The sequence below is a fragment of the Xyrauchen texanus genome, chromosome 33 (assembly GCF_025860055.1).
Source record: "Xyrauchen texanus isolate HMW12.3.18 chromosome 33, RBS_HiC_50CHRs, whole genome shotgun sequence".
NCBI lineage: Eukaryota > Metazoa > Chordata > Actinopteri > Cypriniformes > Catostomidae > Xyrauchen > Xyrauchen texanus.
The window spans coordinates 28836782-28864104 of NC_068308.1; the positions used below are offsets into that span (position 1 = coordinate 28836782).

The window sequence follows — 27323 nt, forward strand, 5'->3', positions numbered from 1 at the left end:
TGTTATATGGGGACTTTCCATAGACATAATGTATTTTATATATACTTTATATTTTATCCCCTAACCATACCCCTAAACCTAACCCTCGCAAAAACGTTTCTGCATTGTTACATTAAAAAAATAAATAATTTAGTATGATTTATAAGCTGTTTTCCTCATGGGGACCGACAAAATGTTCCCACAATGTCAAAAACTTCGGGTTTTACTATCCTTATGGAAAGTGATAAATACATGCTCTCTCTCTCTCTCTCTCTCTCTCTCTCTCACACACACACACACACACACACGCACACACACACACACACACAATGCTATGCATTTTTTCCCCTTATACTTGCATTATAAATATCATATAAAAATGTCATACATTGCCCACAATTTAAAAAACAGAAAGCCTTTACAATAAGGTTCTATACTGTATGTAAACATCAAGTTATCTACATTGGTGAACATGAACTAACAATGAATAATACTATTACAGCATATCTTAATCTTGGCTAATGTTAGTTTCTACTAGTAAAAATTAAAAGTCGTCTATGTTAACTTTAGTTAATGCTTCATGAACTAACAATAAGCAATTATATTTGTATAACTTAACATTAAGAATAATGCATTGAAAAATATTGTTAATTTTTAGTTCATTATTCCTAATGCATTCATTAACAAATAGAAACTTATTGCACAGTTTAACCAGAAATTTATATGGACAAACTGTATGGCTATAGTAAGATATATCAGTCGTGATCATTTTTTTTCCTATTGGAAATAGTTGGGATGTGCTTGCATCAACATGAAGATGAAGAACTGTTTATCTGAGTTAATTGCAGTCCCTCAATTTTCCCGGATAACTACATAAATATTTCCTGTCTTATCTCACCACTGACAAGCACCAGGACAGGACAATTTTCAATAGAAATCGACAGTTGATTTGAATGATCTTTGTGCTCGTTATTAACATATCGGAACTGGAATGTTTAAAATGTGACATATTTTTGGACACAGTTTCGATATTGAAGCGAGATAGAAAGGTTGTCTCTTCGGAGCACACAGAGATTCCTTTACACTTCCTGAAGGCGAAAAGGGATCGAATTTGGTGAGTTTTACAGAAATCTATAGCGATTATCTCCTAAATGCAATCGCATGATTCGGACCGAAGAACGAGTTTTGCACTACGCCTGCCTGGAAGACACGTAACGGGAAGTTTTGAGTCCAGTTTCAGGTTTTTACGGGAAGAGGGTACAGATGTTCCGCTGAGGATTTGCAGCGTTTTTAGGACTCCAGAACTGGAGAACAAAGAGGTAAATTCCCCCATTTTCCCAAAAATGAGACCACATGAATCCTCAGCTTGTTTACACAGAAAGTTGCGTGAAATGTGTGGCCTAAACTTTGCATTGTAGTTTACATTGTAACAAAAGGGCTTTCCGTGTACATGGGTGTACTATGCATCCCTGCTGAAAATAAATGGCTAAAACAGCGCGCTGGTTAGCTGCGATATGATATGTTTTCCAGTGTCAGGTTGGGTGTTTTTCCCCCAGCAGGAAGTGGAAGAGTACTAATTAAAGATGGAATATGAACAGTGTTGTAATTGGAAAAGTGTGAGGAGATATTGAAACCCGATTTCTTCAATGAGGAAGTTCACTGCCTGCCTTATTTATGTGTATTAGTAATGTGTGCAGGTATGATTATTTTGCCAGCTCCTGTTTGGCACCACCGATGGAGATCTGTTTTGGGAAGTGACCTCAGATCCAAAACATTAGCCACGTGTAGAGTTGGCTGATGAATTAGCATTCATTAGTGGCTGTTGAAGAAAGCCAGTTGTATTAGCAAACAGTAGATTCAATGTTGCACCTTTTTCATTATGCTTTCAGAAATGGCCCAAGATGTCCTACGAGACAGAGAAAACATGCCTGCTAGCTCCACATGAGTGCCGGACATCATGTGGTTTCCACACAGCTGATGTGAAATTTGAAATCCCTGGATTGGGAGAGGACAGGTAAGTGCAATTGAGCAAAATGCCAGGACGTTTAGTGTGCATCGTGTGGAGCCATGGTGTACAATACATTTTTCATTAATGTAGAAAAGAAAAAACACCCACAAATGAAATGTGTACCATAGTCATTCCAAACCCAAATGTCTTTTTTTCTTATGTGGAACACACAATGAGATGTTTTGCAGAATGTTCTGGCTGCTCTCCTCCATAAAATGACAGTGAATTGATACTGTGGCTTTTGCGCTCTAAAAGTTACACAAAAGCACCATAGTAGTATCATAAATGTAGTCCATGCAATACGTACACTATAATCCAAATCTTCTGAAAACCTATGATAGCTATTTTGTGTTAGTAACAGATACAATTATCAGATCAAAGTTGCTATTCACTGAAAATCTTTACAGGTTTGGAGTGACATGCAAGTGAGTTATTAGTCTAGGTCCTGGGTAAGATTTGTATGCACTTCATTTAGCGGAGAATATCTCGACTGTTATAGACTAATATGACCCCATTGAACAACATGGGATGTGTGCCAAAATCTCTAACCGGGATGAAAGTCCTGAAAATGACCACAATAGGTGACACTAATACCATACTATAAGTGAATGGGACTTTTTTTTTTATCTTTATAGATATTCTCATACATTTCTACCAGTTTAATCTTCATATTTAGAGAAATACTTTTTGTATTACACTTTGTCTTAAAAATAAAATAAAATATGCAAATTAGGCAATATCTCATTAAATATAACCTCTTGAAGCTACAGATTTTCTGAGGTGATCACAATGTTTACAATGACCATGTAGTGTAAGTGTAAGAATGGAGGGGGTGGGGGGTTGTGCTTTATTGAATGGAAAATTATAAATACAAATGTATACAAACACTGGACTTTTTTAAAAGAAAGAAAACAAGCATTTGATTAATATACATACATTTTATATCCAACCTTGCTATTATCATTGGAACCTTAACTTAAAGTGGAAAAATACAAAACAACAGGTTTATTCCCTGTTTTGCAAGGTAAAACTTTCACAACAGAGTCCAGGTATGGGGATGATGATGAGAGCTCATTCAGTGATAGGATTTTTACAACTATTGCCTCCCTTGCATTTGCAGTACTTGCAACAACGGATACCAGCTACCCGACAGGGACACCCATCCTTATGTGCACACTTGCCACACGAGCAGGGATCTGGCAAACCTTCAGGTTTTGAGATTACAAACTCAGGGACTAATAAACTGCCCTTTCTTACAAAACCATAAGCATCTGCTTTTAAGATCGAGTTGGGGGTCTGTAAATGGTGCTTGGACCCAAAGCTGCTGTTGATAATAGGCTCTTTGTATATGTTTTCTTGCATTAGTTGAGGTGCAAGAGGTCCTCTCAAAGTCCATCTTAAGGGCATTACTATTGAACGCAGCAATGCGCAGGTCGTCAAATGTCTCCATGTCCGTTGATGGTTTGAGACATTTGACCAAGAATGTTTCCGCCATTTGTATTGCACTCTCTGTGGACAGTTGAAATTGAGAATCAGAGAAGAGTTGTCTGGTTTGCGGACAGTGTTCAGAGCTGCAAGTTTGGTTGATATTTTGCTGGTTGTATCGCACCCAGTCAGCGCATGTAGTGCTGGGAGACACTGTGTGAGCTCGTCTCCCAGCGCTATGCAGATATCATGAAGTGGTAATATTGATCTTTTCACTCCTGAGTTGTGGATGAGCCAGAGCTCTTGGAGGCCAAGATTTCTCCAATTGACTGTTATGTGGTATAATAGGCACACAAAGACATCTGTGTCACCTGATGACAGTGTCAGTGATGTAGATCCTGTACGGTGACTTAAAATGTCCTGCACATGGAACGTCATCCTGTCATCAGCTTCCTCGTGTGTGCAGTTGAGCCGAGGGAATGGAGTAGCACTCGCAGCTGACACAATCCATGCCTGTGGTGATATACCAAGGTATAGTGGTTTGGTGCCTTTGTAATTGGTGGTCAGCCACTCAACATAGAATGCCTGAAAAGCAGTTTTGCTAATGGAAGATGACCAAAAGTTCTCTAATACCACTGGAACATTTTGGTTTGGTGATATCACATCAAGGACAACCATGTTTTTTGATTTTCCTCTTCTCTCCCTCTCTCCATGTTTGATGCTGTCCTCTCTGTAAGTGTCAAAAACGATATGGATCTCATTACAGCTGCCTCCAGCTTTGGTGACCATAAATGTCAAAGCAATAGCAAAGTCATGGAATGTCTTGACGGGTGGATCAAGTTTCTTTAAGGAGACCTTTCTCACCAATGCCATGAAGTCGATAATGATTGCGTGTGTTTGCGGGGGGGTATCTGGACCTTTTTTATCTATTTGTGGACACAACTTCAGCAGCTCAGTCCCAAGTTGTGATTTGGCACTCTTCCTCAAGTAACCATCTTTGTCAACTAAGAAAAATGCATAGTTGGTGATCTCATGCTGGAGTAGCTCCTCAACTGTGAACCCCCGGTGACACCCATACTCAATAAACATGAGAGCTTTGATTGTCTCATCTTTGATGTCTGCTTTGGAAGCCAAATTCAAGGTGGTCTTTGGCGAAGTAAACTTGGCTTTACTCATTTTTGAGTGTATCGAAGTCGATCATCGATAAATTTAGCACAAGCAGCACTGCCCTCTGTGATACAGCACAACAACTTGTCTACATTTATGTTGGTCACAATTTCTCCAGTGAGAACATTCTTAAGCATTACCTGGTCTCGTAGAGGACTGCATACCTTCAGGAGATATTCCTCTATGTCTAGCACCATATTTACTATTTTAGTTGTAGTGCTCAGGTTGAAGTCATGATGAAGTGAGAGTTCTCCTCCAACATCGTCCCTCTTCTCAAGGAGATCAACATACTGGTCTTTTTTATGCTTGATGATTCCCCAAAGAGCTACTGCTTCCTTCTTCCTGGTGACCCCAATTATCCCTCCACTCACTTTGGCAGGCCGATTGTAACACTGCTCTAGTGCCTGGTCAAATGGCACTCCACTACCTTTCTTGGTGGTGTTCAAAACAAATCCACCATTTATGTATGAGCCGTAGAGGAGTGGGAACTTCTCCTTGAGTTGATAGCAGTCCTGCAGGAATAATGGTGTCCATCGACAGTAGTTTGTTCTCCCAAAAAAGAAGAACAGTGAAGTTGCCCTCTCCATTGCACTGAGGTAGAGAATCCAGTCTCCAGAGCGCAGAGAATTGGTCAGATCCCTCAGTACTGGGAATAGGTCAGAAACATGTGTTCCAGTAATTAAAGGACTGGGACTGCAATGCCCGTTCCTTAAGGTAGACTTGAAAGGCTGCATTGATGGTGTCAGAAAGCTCCTTTTTGGTGTTCCATTCTTCATCTGTGGGCTCTTTGGACTGCCAGTTGACCTGCAGTGCCTCTAGCTCTGTTTTTTTCTCAGGGTATTTGGAGAGGAATGCTTCCAAGATCATAGATGTGAGGACCTCGTGTATCATTGAATGGGCAGTGCGGGCCCTAGCATAGTGAGAACCGGATATCACGGTCTTAATGACATCAGTACCGTAGCACTTTGTTTCAACTAGAACATAAAAAATTCCAGAGGGTTCCAGGTATGTACCAAGACAGGCCAACACAATTTTCTCCATATGAAACCCGCCTAGACCAAGGAATATATTGTTAAACTGGTCTGGTTTCAGGAGTTGGATTTCCTTGGCAATACGGTACACACCTTCGTCGGCCCACAACCCACCATAGGCATCTCCCTTCTGTTTCAGCACATCCTGAAAGTTAATCATTGTGGTGAAGATTGCATCAAATGTTGTTGTGGGATAAGGAAGGATGGGGGTAAGAATTTTGGTGGTAGGATGAAAGTTGGCATTCAAAGATATTGCCTCATTTGCATATTTTATTTTCTTTTTTAGACAAAGTGTAATACAAAAAGTATTTCTCTTAATATGAAGATTAATCTGGTAGAAATGTATGAGGATATCTATAAAGGGAAGAAAAAGTCCCATTCACCTGAAGTGTCATTATAGTGTCACCTATTGTGGTCATTTTCAGGACTTTCGTCCCGGTTAGAGATTTTGGCACACATCCCACGTTGTTCAATGGAGTCATATTAGTCTATAACAGTTGAGATATTCTCCGCTAAATTAAGTGCATACAAATCTTACCCAGGACCTCTACTATATAGAATTTTCCTTTATGGGCTAACTATTCCTTTAAGACATGTGATTGGGCCATAAAAATGTACTGCATAGTAGACCGCGTATTCTGCTCATACACTTCTCTCATTCAAATTAACTTAATGATTTATAGTTACTCAAGTCTATTACTGTACTAAATTAATTTTGTCCCAGATATTTCTGACACCCTTTGTGATTCATATTTCTGTATGGCAGCATTTTAGAGATGCTGAGCTACTCCAAATTCTCTGATCTGGAGACGTGGCTGTGTATGCCCTCTACACTGCTACCCCGGAGCCGGGATACAGTTTGTTCTATGTCGCCACCATCCCATGAGATTAACACCTTAAACACAGACAAAGAATCCAGGTACTGTGTTTGTGAGAGAATTTGAAGTCAAACAAGTTTCTGTTTCTTTGTTACAAACCAGTTTGATGGCTTTTTGTGTTGGCGTTTCAGTTAAGGTAAATTTTCATACCCAAGCAGAAATGTCATGTTTGGGAGAGTTAGCTTGTTAAACAGTGTCGCTTTATCTTATGGTAATGCAAAAGAAGACATTTCCTCCTCTTACATTGTTTGCTTTATTTGATCTGTTACTGTTACATACAGGATATTCAGTTTACACTTTATGGTGCAATGGGGCTAAAGGCACACCTTAAAGGGATAGTTCACCCAAAATTTTTAATTCTCTCATCATTTACTCAACATCATGCCATCCCAGATGTGTATGACTTCCTTTCATCTGCTGAAAACAAATGAAGATTTTTAGAAAAATGTCTTGACTTTTTATAGTTGAAGTTTACATACACTTAGGTTGAAGTCATTAAAACTCCACAGATTTCATATTAGCAAAATATAGTTTTGGCAAGTCGTTTAGGACATCAACTTTGTGCATGACACAAGTAATTTTTCCAACAATTGTTTACAGACAGATTGTTTCACGTTTAATTGACTATATCACAATTCCAGTGGGTCAGAAATTTACATACATGTTAATTGTGCCTTTAAGCAACTTGGAAAATTCCAGAAAATTATGTTAAGCCTTTAGACAATTAGCCAATTAGCTTCTGATAGGAGGTGTACTGAATTGGAGGTGTACCTGAAGATGTATTTGAAGGCCTTCCTTCAAACTCAGGGCCTCTTTGCTTGACATCATGGGAAAATCAAAAATAAATCAGCCAAGACCTCAAGTCTGGTTCATCCTTGGGAGCAATTTCCAAACATCTGAAGGTACCACAATTATCTGGACAAACAATAGTACGCAAGTATAAACACTATGGGACCACGCAGCCATCATACCGCTCAAGAAGGAATGTAGTTTGGTGTGAAAAGTGCAAATCAGTCCCAGAACAACAGCAAAGGACCTTGTGAAGATGCTAGAGGAAACAGGTAGGCAAGTATCTATATCCACAGTAAAACGATTCTTATATCGACATAACCTGAAAGGCAAGCCGAAGAACACCATCCCAACCGAAAAGCATGGGGGTGGCTTCATCATGTTGTGGGGGTGCTTTGGAGGACTGTTGCACTTCACAAAATATATGGCTTCATGAGGAAGAAAAATGATGTGGATAATTGAAGCAGCATCTCAAGACATCAGCCAGGATGTTAAAGTTTGGTCGTAAATGGATCTTCAAATGGACAATGACCCCAAGCATACCTCCAAAGTTGTGGCAAAATGGCTTAAGGATAGCAAAGTCTAGGTTTTGGAGTGACCATCACAAAGCCCTGACCTCAATCTGACAGAAAATGTTTGGGCAGAACTGAAACACTGTGTGCGAGCAAGGAGGCCTACAAACCTGATTCAGTTACACCAGTTCTGTCTGGAGGAATGAGCCAAAATTCCAACAACTTGTGAGAAGCTTGTGGAAAGTTACCCAAAACGTTTGACCCAAAGTTAAACAATTTAAAGGCTATGCTCAAATACTGTTGTATGTATGTAAACTTCTGAACCACTGGGAATTTGATGAAAGAAATAAAAGCTTAAATAAATAAGTCTCTGTACTATTATTCTGATATTTCACATTCTTAAAATAAAGTAGTGATCCTAACTGACCTGAGACAGGGAATCTGTTTCTATGATTATGTCAGGACTTGTGAAAAACTGAGTTTAAATGTATTTGGCTATGGTGTATGTAAACTTCTGACTTCAGCTGTAGGTCCGTACAATGCAAGTGAATGGTGGCCAGAACTTTGAAGGTCCAAAAAGCATATAAAAGTAATCCATATTAATCCAGAGATTAAGTCCATATCTTCAGAAACAATATGATAGGTGTTGGTGAGAACATATCAATATTTAAGACCTTTTTACTATAAATTAGGGCTGAAATGATTAGACAACATTATTGATTACGTGGACAAACATGTTCATTTTCGAATAGTCGTTTGATCTCATTTAACGTAACATGGGATCACATTAAACTATAATGATGACACGTGAGAGCAGCACTGCAGTTCACCTGACTGAGGAGAGGAAGAATTACACAGATCACAGTCCAGATGCACTCTAAACTTTCCAAACAGCTTCAGGTGATGTACATCACAAAGTACAAGGCAATTATACAAAAATACCAAATATGTAAATACAGAAGCACTCTCGTTGTGGAATAAGTGGAGTTGGAGCGCTTTAAAAGAAACACCCTGGTGTTACATCTTAAATGCTGTTTTAATGCATTATAGCTTTATTAAAGTTCAAATAATACGGAAGCAGACCATGTAATTAACTACAAACTCCGGCATTTCTCTGTGCAGCCAGCGCCTCTTCCATGAGTTACGGAATGTCCCAGTCTAAGGGGAGAGATTGAAACTTCATCCGGCTGATACACACACTGTCACGGGACGCTCATCCCTCGAGCCCGCACTTGCTAAGGCTAGATTGTAACGTGATGGCTCGCGACTTATTGAATAATAAAATATGTCACTGTGCATTTCTTATCGTGAAAATTGGCAATATACAGCTTTATTAATAAGAGAGGGTTTGTTATTTTGTGAGTTAAGGATGGATTGAAGTGAACAGAAAGGTGAGAGAGGGTATAGTCTTTGCCCCATTATACGCTACAACAAAATAAGTTTATGATTTGTTTTGGCTTGTTTTCCAATAAAATATTTAAAACAATGTACATTTTCTTTAGCAGCTATACTGCAGAAGAAAACATTGTTATCTGAGAATGTTGAATATAATATTAAAAATACAAATATTTAATAATATCTAAAAATCCTTTAAAAAAGAAGCATTCACCTAAAAAGCAGCATATGAGTTATTTAGACTTGCTTTTAGAGAATAGATCTTGAATATAAGTATATTTTGTCTTTACTGCACTTGCAGAAGTATAACCAAGTGAAACAAGCAAGTTTAAATATCTTATATGTTGCTTCTCAAGTAAATTGATCTTGTTTTAAAGATTTGTAGACAATTTTAAATGGAAAACAAGACAAAAACACTTTATAACAATAAAAAAAAATTTTTGCAGTGAAATTCTTTACTGAATTACACTTAATAAAAAGTATTTTTCATCCTTTAATTCTGTGAATGTCATTTAGAGGTATTTTTAAAAGATCATTTTTCCTCTTTATTGTTAGTAAGCACGTTCAAGACAACCTTTTAAGCTGGGACACAAGCTGAATAATCAGTTAAGATATGATTAATCGGTGCAATAATCGCTGAATAATCTTTCTAATAATCGTTAGATTAATCGATTATCAAAGTAATCTTTAGTTGCAGCCCTACTATAAATCTCCAATTTTACTTTATTCTGGTCACAAATTGTATCAAGACTGAAAAAAGACAATACTTTTATATTAACTAATTAGTTAATGATGGAGTCAAGTTTGAAAATAAATAATAAGAGAAGATTGGTTTGAACATTATTATTATTATCATTATTATTTTAAAGGTGACACTGGGGGTAAAAAGCTCCCAGGAGGGTTATAGAGATATCATGTAGATATAGGGACAATAGATATAGGAAAACATTTTCAACTAATGCAAATACTTTAGAGACAGCAATATTCTTTAAATAACCATTTCAGAAAAGGGTTAACCGTTTGCATACATGTAAGCTATTTTGTTTCTTTTAAGAAAATAATCTTATTTGGACTGCAATGATAATAGTGACCAAAAGATGTCATTGTTTACACATTATCAGTGTTTGGACCAGCCAGTAGAACAGTCTGAATCAATTTATAAAGCATATTAGAGGCCTATAACTAGCTTAGGAATTATAAATACAAGGTGTAGTGTTTGAGCAGTCACAAACAAATTATCAAATTGTTTGCTCTGCCTACTGAAACACACTTTTTGGCATTTAATAAAAAAAAAAAAGAAAAGAAGAAGAAACATTGCAACACAAAATGTAGGGATGCCATTTAAGTCATTTCAAGACTTACTAAAGAATTTGGTTTTTGAAGTGCTCTGTATATAAACTGATTACATGCTTTTGACTAATGACATTTTGCGTTTGCTAATCATTTCACAACATATTAAACCTCTGATTGCTTTCATTTTTTTTCTCTGCGAGAATCACAATTCAAATTGTTTGTTTTCTTTATACATGCCTCTTAATGCATTTAAAAAAGTCCTTCTGTAGTGGAAAGAGACTTATACTGGCAGTGCCAGCCAACCTCCCACATGTGGAATCTGTGTTGCTCTTTACATTTCAATAGCCAATCAAAATTAATGAAGTCTTCTCTCTGCTACTTTTTACATAAAACCCTCAAAAACCTTATGCCATGTACAAAAAATGCAATGCATACAATCCTTCCTCTTTTGATCCTTCCTGGTAGCAGAAGAATCCCGCTGCTATACTGTTAATTTGAAATTTATGTAATCAGACTGCATTCATAAGCTACTGCAAAGCCTTTTATTAAAAACAAAAATCAGAGTTCCATGCTGTGAATGTGTTATTACATCTCACATTGGAAACAAAAGCAGGCGCTGGTACCCTCTCCTGACTCACTACAGTTAAGAAAGTCACACAAAGCCTACTCCGCCATCAGATATGTGCTACACTTGACTCTTGACAGGCCGATATGGCGTTTCTGTGCACGGCTGGCACACTTTAGCTCAAGGTGCAATTTAATATTAATGCTGGCTGCTGAATGCTCAGTAGGGTTGCTGTTTTTTTCTTTTGTTGTTTTTTTTTACCAGGGGCCTTCTTTCCACCCTTTACAATTACGTTTTGACTTTGAAAGACTTTAGCTACTGGACATCCAGGATAAGATGTGTGGCATTAGAGTGCCGACATACAGATGCTTTCCGGATTAATTTGCTGCTGATGGCTAATACAAAATCACATGGACAACATTTAATAGTTTGTTTGACGTAAAGAGGAAAAGAAGAAGTCTGTGAGGGTGTCATGTTTGCAGTGGAGCACATTGTTGACTTTTTGTTTAGAAGAAAAATATCTGAATCCCACAGGAGAGGATCATGGAAAAACCAAAGCTATACCTTTCTAGATTCCAGGTAATGTTTTTTCCAAACTAAAATGGGTTGTTTATTAAATCCCCTAATTATAGTAGTGTTTGTGCATTTCTGACAGCGTTTGTCCTTGAAACAGTTTGTTCAATACATTAATTTTTTGTTAGATAGAGACATTGTTAGTTCATAATACCTAATGCATTATATAATATTAATGAATGGAATCACAAAAACAGTTTATTCTAAATATTAAATATTTAGCTTCTAAATTAAGCTTTAATTTTTGCAATCTTTCCTAAATCCCTCTTTAGTCATATAATAAAATCTTCTCAAACTAGGCATTAAATTATACACATACTGTGATACATTCTGATTTCCATTATACACTATATTGCTTTAAAACATTCCCACATGTTTTGTGCTCACATATTTCCCACGTCTTTATTTCCCTCGTTTCTGACTTACAGCTGAAATCTTTAATTTTCTCGATGTTGATTAGTATGGAAAAACATGCATTTATCACTGCTGGTATGACACGCTTTGCGGTACGGGGGAGCTCAAATGTGATCATGAAAACATCACTGTATGACAGCTAATTATGGTGGAGTGACAGCAGGAATTAAATCTCTTTTGTTCCACAGGCCCATGGAGAAGGAGTCTATCCATCTGAGCCAGTGCCGGGAGAGGAGAACCCATGTATTGCCACCCTCCCCGCTACTTCCAGTTTCAGCCTCCCCTCAGTCCTCGACGCCCCTGCGGACCACCTCAGCTCCTCTGCCCAAGCCCACCAGGGACCCCTGTCAAGGTGGCGTTAGTGTGCGGAAACGACGGCGCCTGGCAGCCAGCCCCGGAGGACTGCACTGGGACGCATCAGGTATGCCAGTCATAAAATGTGCACCCGTTCATCATCTCTCCAAAAAAAAAAAACTATTTTGGCTCTTTATGCATTTGTATAATTGAACCAGTGCTGTGGTTTGAAACTTCTTTCATGCTAGTTATAAATGTACGTGTAGTATTTCAGTGGCTGAAGTGGTTTGAAGAAACCACATTATGTCATTTGGAGACCTTGTGGCTCTTGAATGGAATTGTTTCTCATATTACTCTGTTATGTTTTGCCGCATTTGTTTTTATTTGCTTGGTTGCTTGATCACCTGTAACATCCACGAAAAGCAATTTCATTAAGCAATTTGCACTTGGGTTTGACATACAGTACATATTTGTTAAAATCAAGGGCAAAGGTTCTCTGCAAAATTAATGACTCAAGTAATCTAGTTAATTGCCTGTGCAGAGGACACATTGACAACACATTTTTTGTTGCAGTTCCCAATTGCTAATGCATTGTACTCAGAAATACTGTATATGAAATGGTGATTCAAGGAAAATGCTATTATACATTTTTAGACATCTCAAGATATTTTATACAATATCGAAATGTTTAATGACAGCATAAATGCTCACTACAGAAACAAAATGTTCCTCACAAGATAATAAAATAATTAAAACGATTTGCTTTTAACAGCCAAGAAGCAAATTGCACTTTTGAACATTTTCAAATAATGAGAATATCCTGCAGAACAGATCGCAGTATGTGCCAGAAATGTATTTTAGGATGTTTTTACCAACCTCGTGCAGTCTTTGGAGTTCATGCTGTTATGCTGTCAATCTGCAGAGTTGGCCCTGTCATTAGTGCTCTTGTTGCATGTGGAATGACTCATAATTGCAGGTTTATTCCTCGCAGTGCGCTGCAGGCGATATTCATTAGCCCTATTGCAATAGTTTGGTGACCCTTATGGACAGCCTAATGAGCGATTCATTTTACAAGGACTTGTCAAGGAAAACAACATTTTCTGGTACTAGCAAACTGAGAGTAGATAAGGAAAAGGCAGAAATATCCATTTAGTCATCCTTCAACCCCACCTACCTTCAAAAGATGAGAGAGCTATCATCAGTATCCGTAGGGGTGGTACAGAATGACAGGGAACAACTTTTGTTCACACCATAAAAAGCTCTGCCTATCTCTGTTAGAGCTTATGTCTGGTATGTAAACAGTGGAAGGTTCTACTATGTACTTGCTAGCCTCTTAAAGTAATAGTTCACCTAAAAAATACAATTCTGTCATCATTTACATGTTGTTCCAAACCTGTATGATAGTTTGCAGAATGTTCACGCTGCTCTTCTTCATACAACAAAAACATATAGTGTCTAAAAGATGTTGGGAAAGATTTTGAGTGAATAATTTATTAACTTCTTTAACCCTTCCTTGGCCTTGCAGAACTTTTAGACCCATTAAGAACCATTTTAAAAATGGGTCAAAATGACCCATAAGACCAAGGAAGGATTAATGAAACCTTTATGGTGCTTTTTGAAGCTTTACTGCTCCTGGTCACCATATGGTTTCATTGTATGGATAAGAGCAGCATGAATTCTGCAATATATCTCCTTTTGTGCTCCATGGAAGAAAGACAATCATACAGGTGTGGAACAACTTGAGGATGACTATTCCTTTAAGACTGAAATGGTACAGTATGTTCATAATAGCATAATAACATGCTATTTCTACTTGGAAGGCAGAATGCTGAATGTAATCTATGTACAGTATGCAAATTGTTTCTATGGAATACCCAGATAACCTATTGAATTTTCCAAAATGTGAATATATTGCATCTGAGAGTTCAGGTCTCGTAAAAAAAAAATGGTATTGATGCATTCCTTATTTTAACACTATGTGACAAACAGTGTAGGATAATTTTGTTTACAGCATTTACCATTGCATACTGAAAGCTGTAAGACAAATCTATAATTTGTAAAAAATGGTACAGTAAACTGCAGAGTATACAGTTGGCAGTACACAAGTATATTATTCTGATCATATACAGTATATGTGTTTGCCATGGCAGAGCAAACATATACTCACATGACAATTTATTAGGAACACCTGTACACCTACATATTCATGTGATTATCTAATCAGCCAATCGTGTGGCAGCAATACAAAGCATAAAATCATGCATATGCGGGCCGGAGTTTCAGTTAATGTTCACATCAACCATCAGAATGGGGAAAAATTGTGATCTCAGTGATTTGCAGTTTCAAAATCATAGCATGATTTTTAGTGCCAGATGGGCTGGTTTGAGTATTTCTGTAACTGCTGATCTTTCACGCTCAGCAGTCTCTAGAGTTTACTCAGAATGGTGCAAAAAACAAAAAAAAAAACATCCAGTGAGCTGTATTTCTGTGGACATAAATGCCTTGATGATTAGAGAGGTCAACGGAGATTAGCCAAACTGGTTCGAGTTGACAAAGACTACAGTAACTCAGATAACCACTCTGTACAATTGTAGTAAGCAGAATAGCATCTCAGAATGCACAACTAGACCAACCTTGAGGGTGATGGGCTACAACAGCAGAAGACAAGCTCATTGCTATTGTTATGCAGCAACAGTGTTTTGCACACTTGTTTTTGGTTTGTTATCGTGACGGTGTTTCACCTTCAAGGATGCAAGTGAACGGCCTGAAAAGGGAACGTGGTGTTGATGTGATACCCTGTAGGCATACTGGGATTGTTTCTACAGCATTGTTCTGTACACATATTGATGTCAGCAGTGGCATCAGAATCAATATTTTATCCAAAGAGGCCCAATAGGTGCTGGGTGTTAGCTGTCTTTAATATCACCCTCATGTGTAGTAGAATGAGTGCCGCTAGAGTATTGTTTTCAGCTGCTGGATTCTCCTTTATTACCTGGGGATGTGAGAATCAGCCTTAATGTGCTAAATGATACAATCAATGTTAGGTAACCGCTCTAAATGGCATTAAGTTACAGGCTAAAAGGGCTGTCTGTGTGTTAGTAGTTCACTCATTCACTCATATGTTCATTCATAAAGTCCATATCTTTGTTTATTTGTTGGCATCACTGCTATAGTAGTATGAAATATTCTCCAATTATGTTATAAAATGTTAAATTACTATGTTACTTAGTAAATTACTAAGTTGTTATCTCTACATTTTAAAATAGGACAAGAGAACATGAAGGTATGTCATTCATGGTCATTTGAATGCATTTGTTTAATTTCTTTGACCTTCATTTTGGTTTTTAAATTACAAGACACATGTGTAATGTCAATGGTGTAAATTAACTCATTATACACCTTCAAGATACTTTTGACTATAGTGAGTAATATCGGTATTGTATGCTTCCAAATGAATCAAGTATCGAGTACCCCAGTAGTCCAGTAGAGGTCACTGTTGCATTTAAGCTTGTGCGCAGAAATGAATAGAAGGCACATAGGCTCAACTGATTCTAGATGGTCAAATAGCTCAAGATTCAACTTAAACTTTAGTTTAACATCCCCCAGTTCTCTTGAATTTAATTCCATCATTTCTGAACAGGAAATGCTACTGGGCAGTAGAAGCCCTGTCATTCAGTATCCAAAGTCTATGTTCCTTTCCTGTTATAAATGTCAGTTTTCATTCAAATTGTACAGGTTTTAATAAACAATAGAGCAGTGTTAAAGCGTCAAATGAAATTGCAACCACTTCGCGTTTCATTTTCAGGCTATTTAGTCCAGTTTCACATAGAGGTGCTTAGGATCAGTATGTCATCCAGTATTCCATTAACATTCCAGTGGATCAAGCTATTTATTTCAGTAACCTCTAAAAAAAAATAAGATGCAAAGAACGCGAGTGTTGACTGCAGGCTAATTTATACTTACTGGGAAAACAGGCTTCTTTTAGTTTGCCTAACAATGATGATGAAATTCAGTGATGTTTTGTTCTGCCGAGGTAGTTGTTTGGTGATATATGTCTCCTGTTCGCACACATCTCTAGAATTCTGAGAAGGATATAGCTGCAGGTAGTGCTCCAAAAAGAGGCGGTATCTCCATACCGCCAGCAAAGATATAGTCATATCCTTCAAAGAAAAGGATATGACTTTTGGAGTTGCTGCAAGCCCATTTTGGAGTAACCCTACCCCTTCTAGAGTAGCACCACCCTCTTTTGGAGATTCCGCCCCAATTTGGAGGTCTCCAGCCTGCAACCTACTTGGACATTTTTGACCTAGGAGAACTAGGCTGGTCAAAGACCATTGATGATTGGTTAAAAATAATCATGCGTATGGTTTGGACTTGACATTTTTTATTTACCATCGCACATGCTATCTGAGGACTAGTTACCTAGGTGGTCCAAGGAAAGACCTGTATTATTGGCATTAATTCCAATGGCAGGAATAATACGTTTAACACTGTGACATCACCCTCAACAAACCCATTTTAAAACATATTATCCTTTACATATGTTACACTACACTTACCTAGTATGATTAGTGTAGGGGGGGTTTCTACTCTTGGCTCTTGTTGACATCCAGTGTGTCTTTTGTCAAAAAGTCTCATTGAATGAACAGACCAGTAACCCTAGAGCCAGCACCTCTTTACCTTCACCTTTGAGGATGATGAAGATGGAACCCAAATGGTTGTCATGGAAACTGGGATCATTAGTGCCAGCTGTGGTTTGTTTTAAGGTCTTAAGATTCTTGTCATGTCTTTAATTTAGTTGGACCTGTGTTAAATTACACTTATGAAATGCTTTTCTCTCGACTCTGCTCGAAAGACAGAGGCAGCACTTCATCAATATGCCAACATTGCTGTGTCCATCCATGGATGGTTTTCAGAAAAAATGGTTAATTGGACAAATTGAATCATTCCCTCAATTTGTATTTTAATAACTTATTTGAATTTGGGGTGGGGTGATTTGTAACAAATTAATTTAACTTGTCAGTCTCAGTACATTGGTAAATGTGGTCAGTACTGGAGTTACACTCAAGCTGAAGGGTTTATTAATAATTTCACTCTAAGTGATCTGATGTAACAATCTCACCACACACAACACACAGCTGCTCACTTATGAATCTTTAATCACTGAGATATCAAATATCAGTTTTTTTTTGTTTTAGATGATGTCTACGTTTCATGCTAATCGTGGTGGCAATACTCATTGGTATAAGGGTAGATGTCTAAATATGTCTTTTTACTTTTTTATTAACATAAAGATTTTAAGCGACAATACATATAGAGTATGTGAGTATGACTTAGTTCTTGTAATGGGTCACCATGTCCTTATACATTTTTTTTTTTTACCCTTTTTGACTTCTTTAGTTCATTTTAAATGGTCCTGCATTGAGATAAATTGATTTGTTATAGTATGAATGAATATTCCATGTAGTCTCTTAATTAATATGAGTCCATTTAAAGCTGCATACATAATAATTATAATTACAAAATAATTAGTAAAGCACTTTTTAAAGTAGTTTTAGATACACAGCATATTGTACAGCAAGACATGTGATATTTCCAAAAGTATTTCATGCCAACTACCCACAAATCTCTGGTTTGTTGATGACTCATCAGTACGGGGTACATCAGATTAAAAAAACAGAGTAAAAAAAATCAAGATGATGTAATTAAATTAAATTACCACCTTAGGACATCAATAAATACATAATAAAAAATAAATAAATATGACTTTGAAGCATTACAATCTACCAAGATGGAGTGAGTTGTGAGATCATAATGTAAAAACAATATTTTCTGTTTTAGCCAGGGCACCATAGGCACCTCTCTCATTAGGAACCAGTGAAGAAATTTGATATGAAACAATTGGACACATGCCAAAAGCATACACACGCTGCACCCATCAATTCAGGTTTCTTTCTCTCTGCTACAGTCAGCATTGTTGCCATAGCAATGAGTTTACAAAGTTAAAGTCTATGCATGAGATTACGTAACGTTTTATGTTGTAGTATGCAAGCCACACATTTGTTGATACCTACTGTGTTGCTAATGAGAATCATTAAATAGCTATATAAGCAGAGGTTCTATTTCTGACATTTGTTCGATATCTCACTGTGGGAATTCGCCTGGCAATGGCACCACAGCAGTGATAAGGGTGCCCCAACTCCCTATATAAGATACCACCACAGGTCTCTTCATCATTCTCATTCTCTTCCCCATGAAGATTATTGGAAGCTATCCTCAGCAGGACTCACAAGGTGTGGTCGCAAAACAGTTCATTAGAGGAGCTGTTCAGGTACGTCGCAGAGCATGTCTTTTTTCTTTTGCGAATATACTTTTTTCTGTGTCTATATTATTTCTCCGGCCGTAAACCAGTGTATCAAGGCTGGTTTATGTAGTTTCGGTTAAAAGTTAAAAGTGGTTATAGCTTCTACCCTTTCGTTTAAAAGTTAAATGTGGTTATAGCTTCTAACCTCTCCAGCACGTCGTGGTGGTGTGGCAGATTGATTGGTCTTATAACATTAAGGAGAGATCCGGGGAATAACGCAGAATTGAGTGGCACATTTTGGTAAACTGGCTCTGTATTCTTGAGCTCAGTTTTCTATAATGGCGACTGCGAGCTCATCGAGTGGCGGAGCTAAGGGAAAGGATCCCTCCCACACATGCACGTGTGGATCTACGATCTCGCCCAAGGATTCCCACCCGCTCTGTATCGCCTGTCTCGGGGTCAGACATGCTCTGGCTGCACTCGCTAATCCTTAGTGTTGCCAGCACTGTTCCAGGTTCGTACAGTGATTTTTTGGAAAGAAGGGTGCAGGTTGCGCCGTTGAATAATGGGCTCCCTTTTTTTTTCTCTGCCACCAGCGGAGAAAGACCCCCCACCTCAGCTGCAGGAACAGCGCAGCTGGGGCAATTTAATGGACGAAGTTTCCAATGATCTGTCTCAACTCTTTGAAACTGCCCCTTTGGCAGGGGACAGGGAAGAAGAGGAAGATGATTACGATGATGATTGCCGTTTGGGGGACTGTGCGAGGATGGATGGATGGATGATGCTATTCTCCCTGCTAATTCTCGGCCGGGCAGTGCAATGGACACATCCCCCTCTCCTGTCCAGGAAGTGCTGGACCTGGTTAAAATGTGTAGATGGGTGGCAGCCAAACTCTACACCAACTGGCCATCACAGAAGGTGGGCCAGGGTGCAGAGAGAGACCTGTATGATGGTAAACGACTGCTGTCTCGTGCTGCCCAGATAAAACAATTGATTCCTGTCATCCCAGGGTGCATTTCGGAGATGCAATGTTTTTAAGACAAGCCATTTTCTCACATAGTGTCTGTTAAAGGTTTCTCTAGGCTAGATGTGCATGGGATGGATGATTTAGGGATGTTAAGCCCCCTCCGGTCGAGGCATCGGTGGAAAATCACCTCCACCCCAATTGTTAGGTGGCTTTTTCGTCCACTCCCCCTTCATTGACGGGATGGACGGAGATATTGTCAGCCTCCATTTATTAGAAGATCTACCGATACTTAATGATACCCCGCTCCGCACAGCTTATAAGGCTAAGCTGATGGAGGAGATGGGGTGGCAAATTGACACCGGGGCACCAGATGCGGCATCGTAGGAGGAGATCTGCATCATTGCATACAGAGCTGTGGCCGCATCATTGGGTCTCTCCATCATGGGCGAATGGGCTCTTTGGCTGGGTTTGTCGAGTTTGTTTGAGAGAGAGAGAAGATGGACTTCCTGGATGCCCCGATGGAACCAAAAGCCCTTTTTGGGGCTACGGTGTCTACGATGCGGCAGCAATATAATTCAATGAAGAAAGATTGGGAGGTGTTTGAAACTTGCCTTCCCTAAAAAGTCACTGCTCGAGCTCCGCAGCCGTCATGTTCTGGGTTCCTACCCCATTTTAGAGGTGGGCAATCTGGATTCGCCCCAGCAGCCAGTGCAGGGAGGGTCACAGCCAAAACAGCTCCAGCCGAGAAGTAAGGCTTCTTTGCAGTGGCTTCTGCCAAACATCACCCATCTAACCCTTGGGGGAACAAGACAAGGCGGGTGACTTACCCACTGTTCTGGTTTGGGACATCTGTTCCACTCCTTCCTCAAGAAGAGAGCTTTTTTTCCCCCTCTCCAGCCAAGAGGACTCTGTAGTGGAGTCGAAAACTATGTTTCGATTTGCACAGCTCTTACAAAAAGAGTTTAAGGAGAGTATTCCCCCAGTATGCACCAGTTCCCCCAGTGCCTCTCAATTTGCATTTCTCCTCTTCACCAATGGGTCAAAAAAGAGAAAGGAGGACAGTTTGCACAAACATATGAGTGTTACAATAATAAAACGGGGTTATCGCCTGCAATTTGTTGTAAAACCACCTCTCTTCAACAAGGTGTTAAGGTCAAATGCAGAAGGGGTGGCATTTCAGATTTTGGAGGAAGAAATAGCCAATTTGCTGAGCAAAAGAGCTATAAGGGTGGTGCCGGCGGAGGACAGCCATCAGGTATTTCGTCATCCCCAAGAGAGGGGGAGGACTCCATCACATTCTGGATTTGCAGAACTTCAACAAACTCCTCCGAAGGTACAAATTCAAAATTTTCACACTCGAAACGGTTTCTTAATTTATTCGTCCCAGAGACTGTTTTACGTCAGTCGATCTGAAAGACGCATATTTTCACATTGGCGCTTACCCATCACACAGAAAATTCTTATCAAGGAGTAGCCTATGTATTTTTGATGGTGCCTTTCGGACTGTCATTAGCATTAGAGAGTGTTCAGCCAGTGTGTGGAAGAGGCGCTAACGACGCTGAGATTAATGGGTCTAAGAGTGTCTGCTCTCTTGGATGATCTACTACTACTGCTATATATATCTGGGTCTCAGATTAGTCTCATTCAGACTGTGTCTGATTGAAATTAGAGTGTCACAGGTTTACCCTAGAGGGTGATTAAAATGATTCAGAGCGAGAAGTCTGCCTCAACGCGCTCTGGTATGATTGGAAATGGAGTGTGTTTGAGCAGTGGTGTGCACACACACGTTGTTCCATTTTTATGTTTGGTGGCAGACATTTTGTGTTTTCTTCATGAACTTTTGGATAAAGGCTGGGCCTTTTTTACCATCAAGGTTTATCTCTCAGCCATATCGACCTGCCATGTGGGAATTAACTCGAGTACAGTAGGTCAACACCCGCTTGTTTGCAGGTTTATGAAGGGCACTCAGCATTTGAACAGAGTGTCAAAACCACTAGTTCCATCAAGGGATCTGTCTGTGGTTCTGAACACGCTTTCTCAGCCTCCTTTTGAGCCAGTTGAAAGTATGGAATTGAAGCTCCTTTCGCTAACGGCCCATTTGTTACTGGCTATGATGACGGCAAAGCAAGTTAGTGAACTCCATGCTTTGTCGGTACATCACACTTGTATGTGCTTTGTGGTGGATTTGTTGAGATGGTCTCTTAACCGTTTAACTGGCAGAACCACCTGAGGGACAGAGTGGACACATCTATTATAAGGTTAACTGTATAATCCAGCCTTTGTGCCTAAGGTGAGCAACTCCATGCTCAGTTGTAAGCCAGTGGACTTGCTGGCTTTTCACCCGCCTCCGTTTTCCTCGTTGGAGGACGAACGGCTTAATTGTCTGTGTCCAGTTCATACTCTACCTTTGTATGTGGAGATAACTAAGGCATTGAGGAAGAGTAAGCTTTTGTTTCTTGGACTGATTCTCCTAAAGGCAGACCCATGTCACGACAGTGCCTGTTGTATTGGTAGCTATAATATTAAGTTAAGCTTGAGAGCTCATTCTACCAGAGGCATGAATACCTCGTGGGTGCTGTTTAAGGGCATTTCAGTCCAGGACATTTGTTCAGCTGCAAATTGGGCATCGCCACACACTTTTTTCTGATTTTACAGACTGGATGTTACAGAGCCGTCATTGGCTCATTCAGGTCTTGATGTGGGTAGTCAGTCTTCTGATGTGTAAAAATATACATACACAAATCAACAATAATACAGTAGTGCTCAAGTGTGTTCTTTTCTTTCCTCCTATCCATTCTTTGCTAATTGATTAGGTGGTTGTACATTGGACACACATTAGAAATTTGGTTGATGGTCTGCTTCAGACAGCATATTTGCAATACTGGAGTTGGCTATATTCCATAGTGAGATACAGAACGAATGTTACTCATGTAACCCCAGTTCTCTGATAACAGGAGCAAGGTATCTCACCACACTTCCCTCCTTGCTGTTGCATAAGAAGAGATATGCAGAGAATAAAGAAGAGACCTGTGGCGGTGTCTTATATAGGGAGGTGGAGCTCCCTTATCACTGCTGTGATTGGTCTGTCAGCTGACAGACATGTCATTGCTTTCAGTGACAGATACACCTGAGGTGAATTCCCATTGTAAGATATCTCACTGCTGTTATTAAAGAATCAGGGTATGTGAGTTACCTAAAGTTTTCGTTGGTTTTATTTGTGAGTTTTTCAACGGAAAGCACATTATTTATTTAGTCACGCCTACAGTGCCTGATGAAAATGAGAAGGACTGAGCTGGATTCAAACCCGCTGGCACACATGCACCACCATGTGTCAAATCATACGATTAGCACTACCAATAATACACTGTGCCTATGATATTTTTAACATACTGTATATTCTGTATATACATTTTTAAAATTTTCTGAAATTTAGCAAACAATGCTGTGTAAACAATAAGAAATATTATACTATGGAAGATGCATAGTGATATACAGTAGCTAGGTAACCAGGTGTTTATAGCTGGAACGCTGTATTGACCAATCGACATCTTGACCAGAACTATCCATTTGGTAAGCTGATGCTGATGTTATAATATGTTTCAACATTGTTCTCATAACTGGACTGTGTATTTTTCAAGGCGTACGGGCATCAGTAAAATGAGCTGTAAAACCCAATTCATAAATGACGGCTACCTCAGAGAAAGAGGTCTAATTTAGCACTCTCATGCAGTTTTAATCGATAAGTGGTGGAGACGGAACCATGCTAAGAGTAGCTCAGTGGATAAAGAGAAAGAACTTCACTGCCACTCACCAGCTGATGGTACAGAGAATCCAAACACCCTACCTACCCAGCTAGGGGTATAAGGCGCATGTAGTGTATACATTATTAACAAACATTTTTAAAGTGCTGGTTTATAAGAGCTGCACAATAAATGTATACTTTGCAATTTAAGATTACAACTTGTTTCATTGACATTGCACAATAGTTGGTAATTAATTTTTGATGCTTCTTATTTAGAGCTGTGCTCATTATGGTGAAATTGTTACAAACCTGCCAGACGGAGCAGTGGAAAGCTGTTTAATCAAATCAATTCAAAAGAGAATTGAGAGGTAGCTTTGAAATCGTTTGAGTAAAAAAAAAAAAAAAGGAGTGAGAGGATGGGCCATTTAACAACTGGAATTGCGAAAGTGGCTACAATTGGCTATTCACAATGTTTATTTTTTTGTCTTTGCTTCCATGGAACACAAATGTAGACATTTTTGGAGAGTTTTACACAATAGTTTTTTCAATACAAGTACAGTTCATAGTGACCATGGCTGTCAAGCTTAAAAAAAGTGACAAACAAATCTGCTATTGCCTGGTGTGTATTCTTGTGAAGGGAAGTTTCGGTCCTGTCCCCAGTCTGCCTATTCTCTGGTGTATTCTTTCTCACTGGGTGTCAGTTTTCACTTCAGGTGTCTGTTTCTCTCTTTCAGGGTCAGTGCTGCGTGACCGAGGCGAGACGTTGTCACTGTCGAAAGTGAAGCACTTCCCTCGTAGTGTGGATTCAAAGAGCCCCATCCCAGAGCTGTGGAGGGAAAGAGCGGCTCTTAGGAAAACTGTATCTGTTGATGACCGCTTTCTGCAGCAGACACCTCAAGAACATCATAGACTCCTCAGCCGACTGGAAAGGGGCAAGAAGAAACTCCGGAACATCAATGTGAGTGGTAGCGATGTATTATATTGGTGTCAAATAGAGGTTGGTTAAAGATACAGAGGAAATTCACCCCCCATCTTTTTTTCTCCTGTGAAACACATAAGGAGATCCAAAAGGAAAGCTTCAGTTACCACGCACATTCATTGTATGGAAAAAAAACATGCAATGAAAGTGAATGGTGACTGAGTCTAACATTCTAACTAACATCTCCTTTTGGGTTCCATGAAAGTCAAGCGGGTTTGGAGCGACATGAGGGTAAATAAATGATTACAGAATTTGCAGGTAGTCTCTTTCTTTATAAGTTTTCATAATTCATTGCTTTTTATTGCTATGACTTGTTTGTTTTACTTGGAAGCAAATATCCCTGTTTAAGGACAGCTCTGAACATTCGCACCTTTGTAGGCGGTTATTGATGCAGCACCTACTGTGTTCTGACAGTTTCACAGCTTGCCGTGAGGTTTTTCATAGACATTCAGTTGTATAACTGTTCATTTATTCATTTCACATATTTGACCAGAATTCATAATGGTGTTTGATCATGGCTTTCTATTCAGTTAACCCTCATCTGTCATCCTACACCAATGAGTCAGTGCTTTGAGGACACCTGAACGGGTGATGCCTTGCAACCTTACATTAGGGACTGCATACATTTGCTTTAATTAAGAAGGTACTTGTGCCATTTTGAAAAAGTTGTTTATGTAAATGTGTATGTTACGAGGACATAGATAAAGACGTGTTTGTGATTTATACCCTTAATATATGTACTAGCCTCAAATGACCATGACCATGAATATTAATGAGGTCTGTGTATTTCAAACTCCTTAGAATGGTGGAATTGATGTACTATGAGTACAATTTGTAAGTGTGTATTCATTTAACAGATTATTTTTTTCAAAGCAACTAAGTAAACTTATCACAGAGACAGTCCCCATGGAGTTAAAGGAATAGTTTACCAATTTACTTACTCTAACGTTGTTCCAAAGCTGTACGCTGTTATTTTGCATAATCAATGTAGCAGCCATTTTTTATTTACAGAGTATGATTAATGATTTGCTTTGACTCGAGAGAAAATAACAACTTAAATTTTATGCTGTTCATCACGCAAAGTGATTGTATGGCTTTTTTTTCTGTGGTTTTATGTGATTTTTTTTGTCCTTTTTTGAGCTTGACAGAATGGGGTCACGATTCACTTTTATTCAAATAAATCCTGTTAAAATGTTAAAAAAAACTCACCTTTTGTGTTCCTCGGAAGAAAGAAAGTCATAGAGGTTTCTGAGTGACATTAGGGAGTAAGTAACGACAGAATTGTCATTTTTGGGTGAACTATTCCTCAGGTGAACTTTTCCTAATGTTTTTATAACGCCAAAGGGCCACAGTGTTTACACTTTTTGGGGAAATCAACCTACGAATGACTTTCATTTAAATGTTTCTACATATTAACTGTATAATAAGCATGAGAGAAAGTATTTAAACATTTAGACAAATTACACAACAATTCCAAGTATGCTTCAATTATTTTAGTTGGGTACTCCCAAGTCTTCAACTCTTCTCAAATATGAACACAAATCATTATGACAATGAAAATGAAAAAAGGGACATGTAATAATAAATGCAATCAAAACATTAAAACCATATATAATATTTCGGGGTACTGGATCAGTTTGCATATCAAAAATGCTGGATATCAATGTGGTATAAGGTTGCACAGTATACTGGTACTTAACGAAATATCATGATACCAGTTTTTTTAAATGGTACAATATTATCTTGTTGCTTATTTTAGTACCATAACTGACAATTTGACAATTGATAAAATTGTAATCTCAATATGGCCAAATGTGTTACTAATACATAGTACATGCACAGATTGCGCATGATTCTCAGTGCGGTGTGTTTAGTGTTTGAGCAGCTGTGAACATTTACATGGGCTGCATTCATGGTCAGGAGAATGGCGAATGTGGCTAAATGTGGCCTTGTAAACACATAACTGACGTTCTAACAGTTTTGTGAGGCATGTGCATGTGCGTGGAACAGACCAGAGAACAAATGCCATAGGATGGAGCCCAGCAACAAGTCAGCACCATGGAAATAATTCAACATTTCTGGGAATACAGTGGGAAAAGCACATACACTATAAACTATAATTTGACATTTACACACACCACTGTAAATTATCAACGGCCCCTTACGTTAGCTTACATGCATACATTGAGTGAATCCCACAGTTTTAAGTAAGAGAGAAACCCCACTATTTCAGCACAATTCTGCTGCATATCGCAATGGAAAGTTAAGGAAACAAACACGGCAACAATTCTGGAATATCTAGAAATAAAAGCAAAGCAACTGAGAACGAAATAGTGAAGTCTTCCTCGGATGCCATGTTTGTTATTTACACAAGCTTCACGGGTAAATTACGTTGCTGTGGAGAAAGCTGCTAACTGACCAAACGTATGTATATGGGAGTGAAGAGTACATGCAATGTGAATGCTGCTTTCTCGCAATAAGCAGCGTTCTGGTGTCTATGTAAATATAGTCATTGGGACAGAAAAATATTACTACTGTATAGAAAACTGTTATATATATAGCAATAACACTACTAATAACAATAATTAAATAATAAACCATTTTAATTCATAATAATAATCATATTTCAGTTATAAAATTCTTATTATTATATGTAAGCAATATCACAGAAGCAAGTGTACTAAATATAAGCAGCCTGTGAATCAGCCGTAGCAGACTTGTGGCACAGGTAATCAGATTTGTTTCAATAATGTTTTCATTTATAGAGTGAAGCTCAGTTGTGCAGCAATTTATTTGAACAAAAAACTAAAAATTGTATATATATATATATATATATATATATATATATATATATATATATATACAGTGAGGGAAAAAGTATTCAACCCCTGCTGATTTTGTACGTTTGCCCACTGACAAAGAAATGATCAGTCTATAATTTTAATGGTAGGTTAATTTGAACAGTGAGAGACAGAATAACAACAAAAAAATCCAGAAAAACTAATGTC

The 27323-nt window shown here is 38.5% G+C and overlaps 1 protein-coding gene across 2 annotated transcripts in view; it reads left to right on the top strand.

Moving 5' to 3' along the window:
- The first annotated feature begins 895 nt into the window (after positions 1–895).
- LOC127627183 (ankyrin repeat and fibronectin type-III domain-containing protein 1-like) overlaps positions 896–27323 on the top strand; it is a 126152-nt gene continuing 99724 nt past the window's right edge. The window contains exons 1-5 of one of the 2 annotated variants that reach the window (XM_052103461.1): positions 896–1298; positions 1869–1993; positions 6377–6529; positions 12218–12450; positions 24071–24294. In XM_052103461.1, coding sequence (XP_051959421.1) covers positions 1131–1298; positions 1869–1993; positions 6377–6529; positions 12218–12450; positions 24071–24294 — 903 coding nt within the window. In that variant the 5' untranslated portion in view covers positions 896–1130. Of the gene's footprint in view, positions 1299–1868; positions 1994–6376; positions 6530–12217; positions 12451–24070; positions 24295–27323 lie in introns of those variants that run through there. The other variant, XM_052103462.1, reaches the window with a different exon arrangement.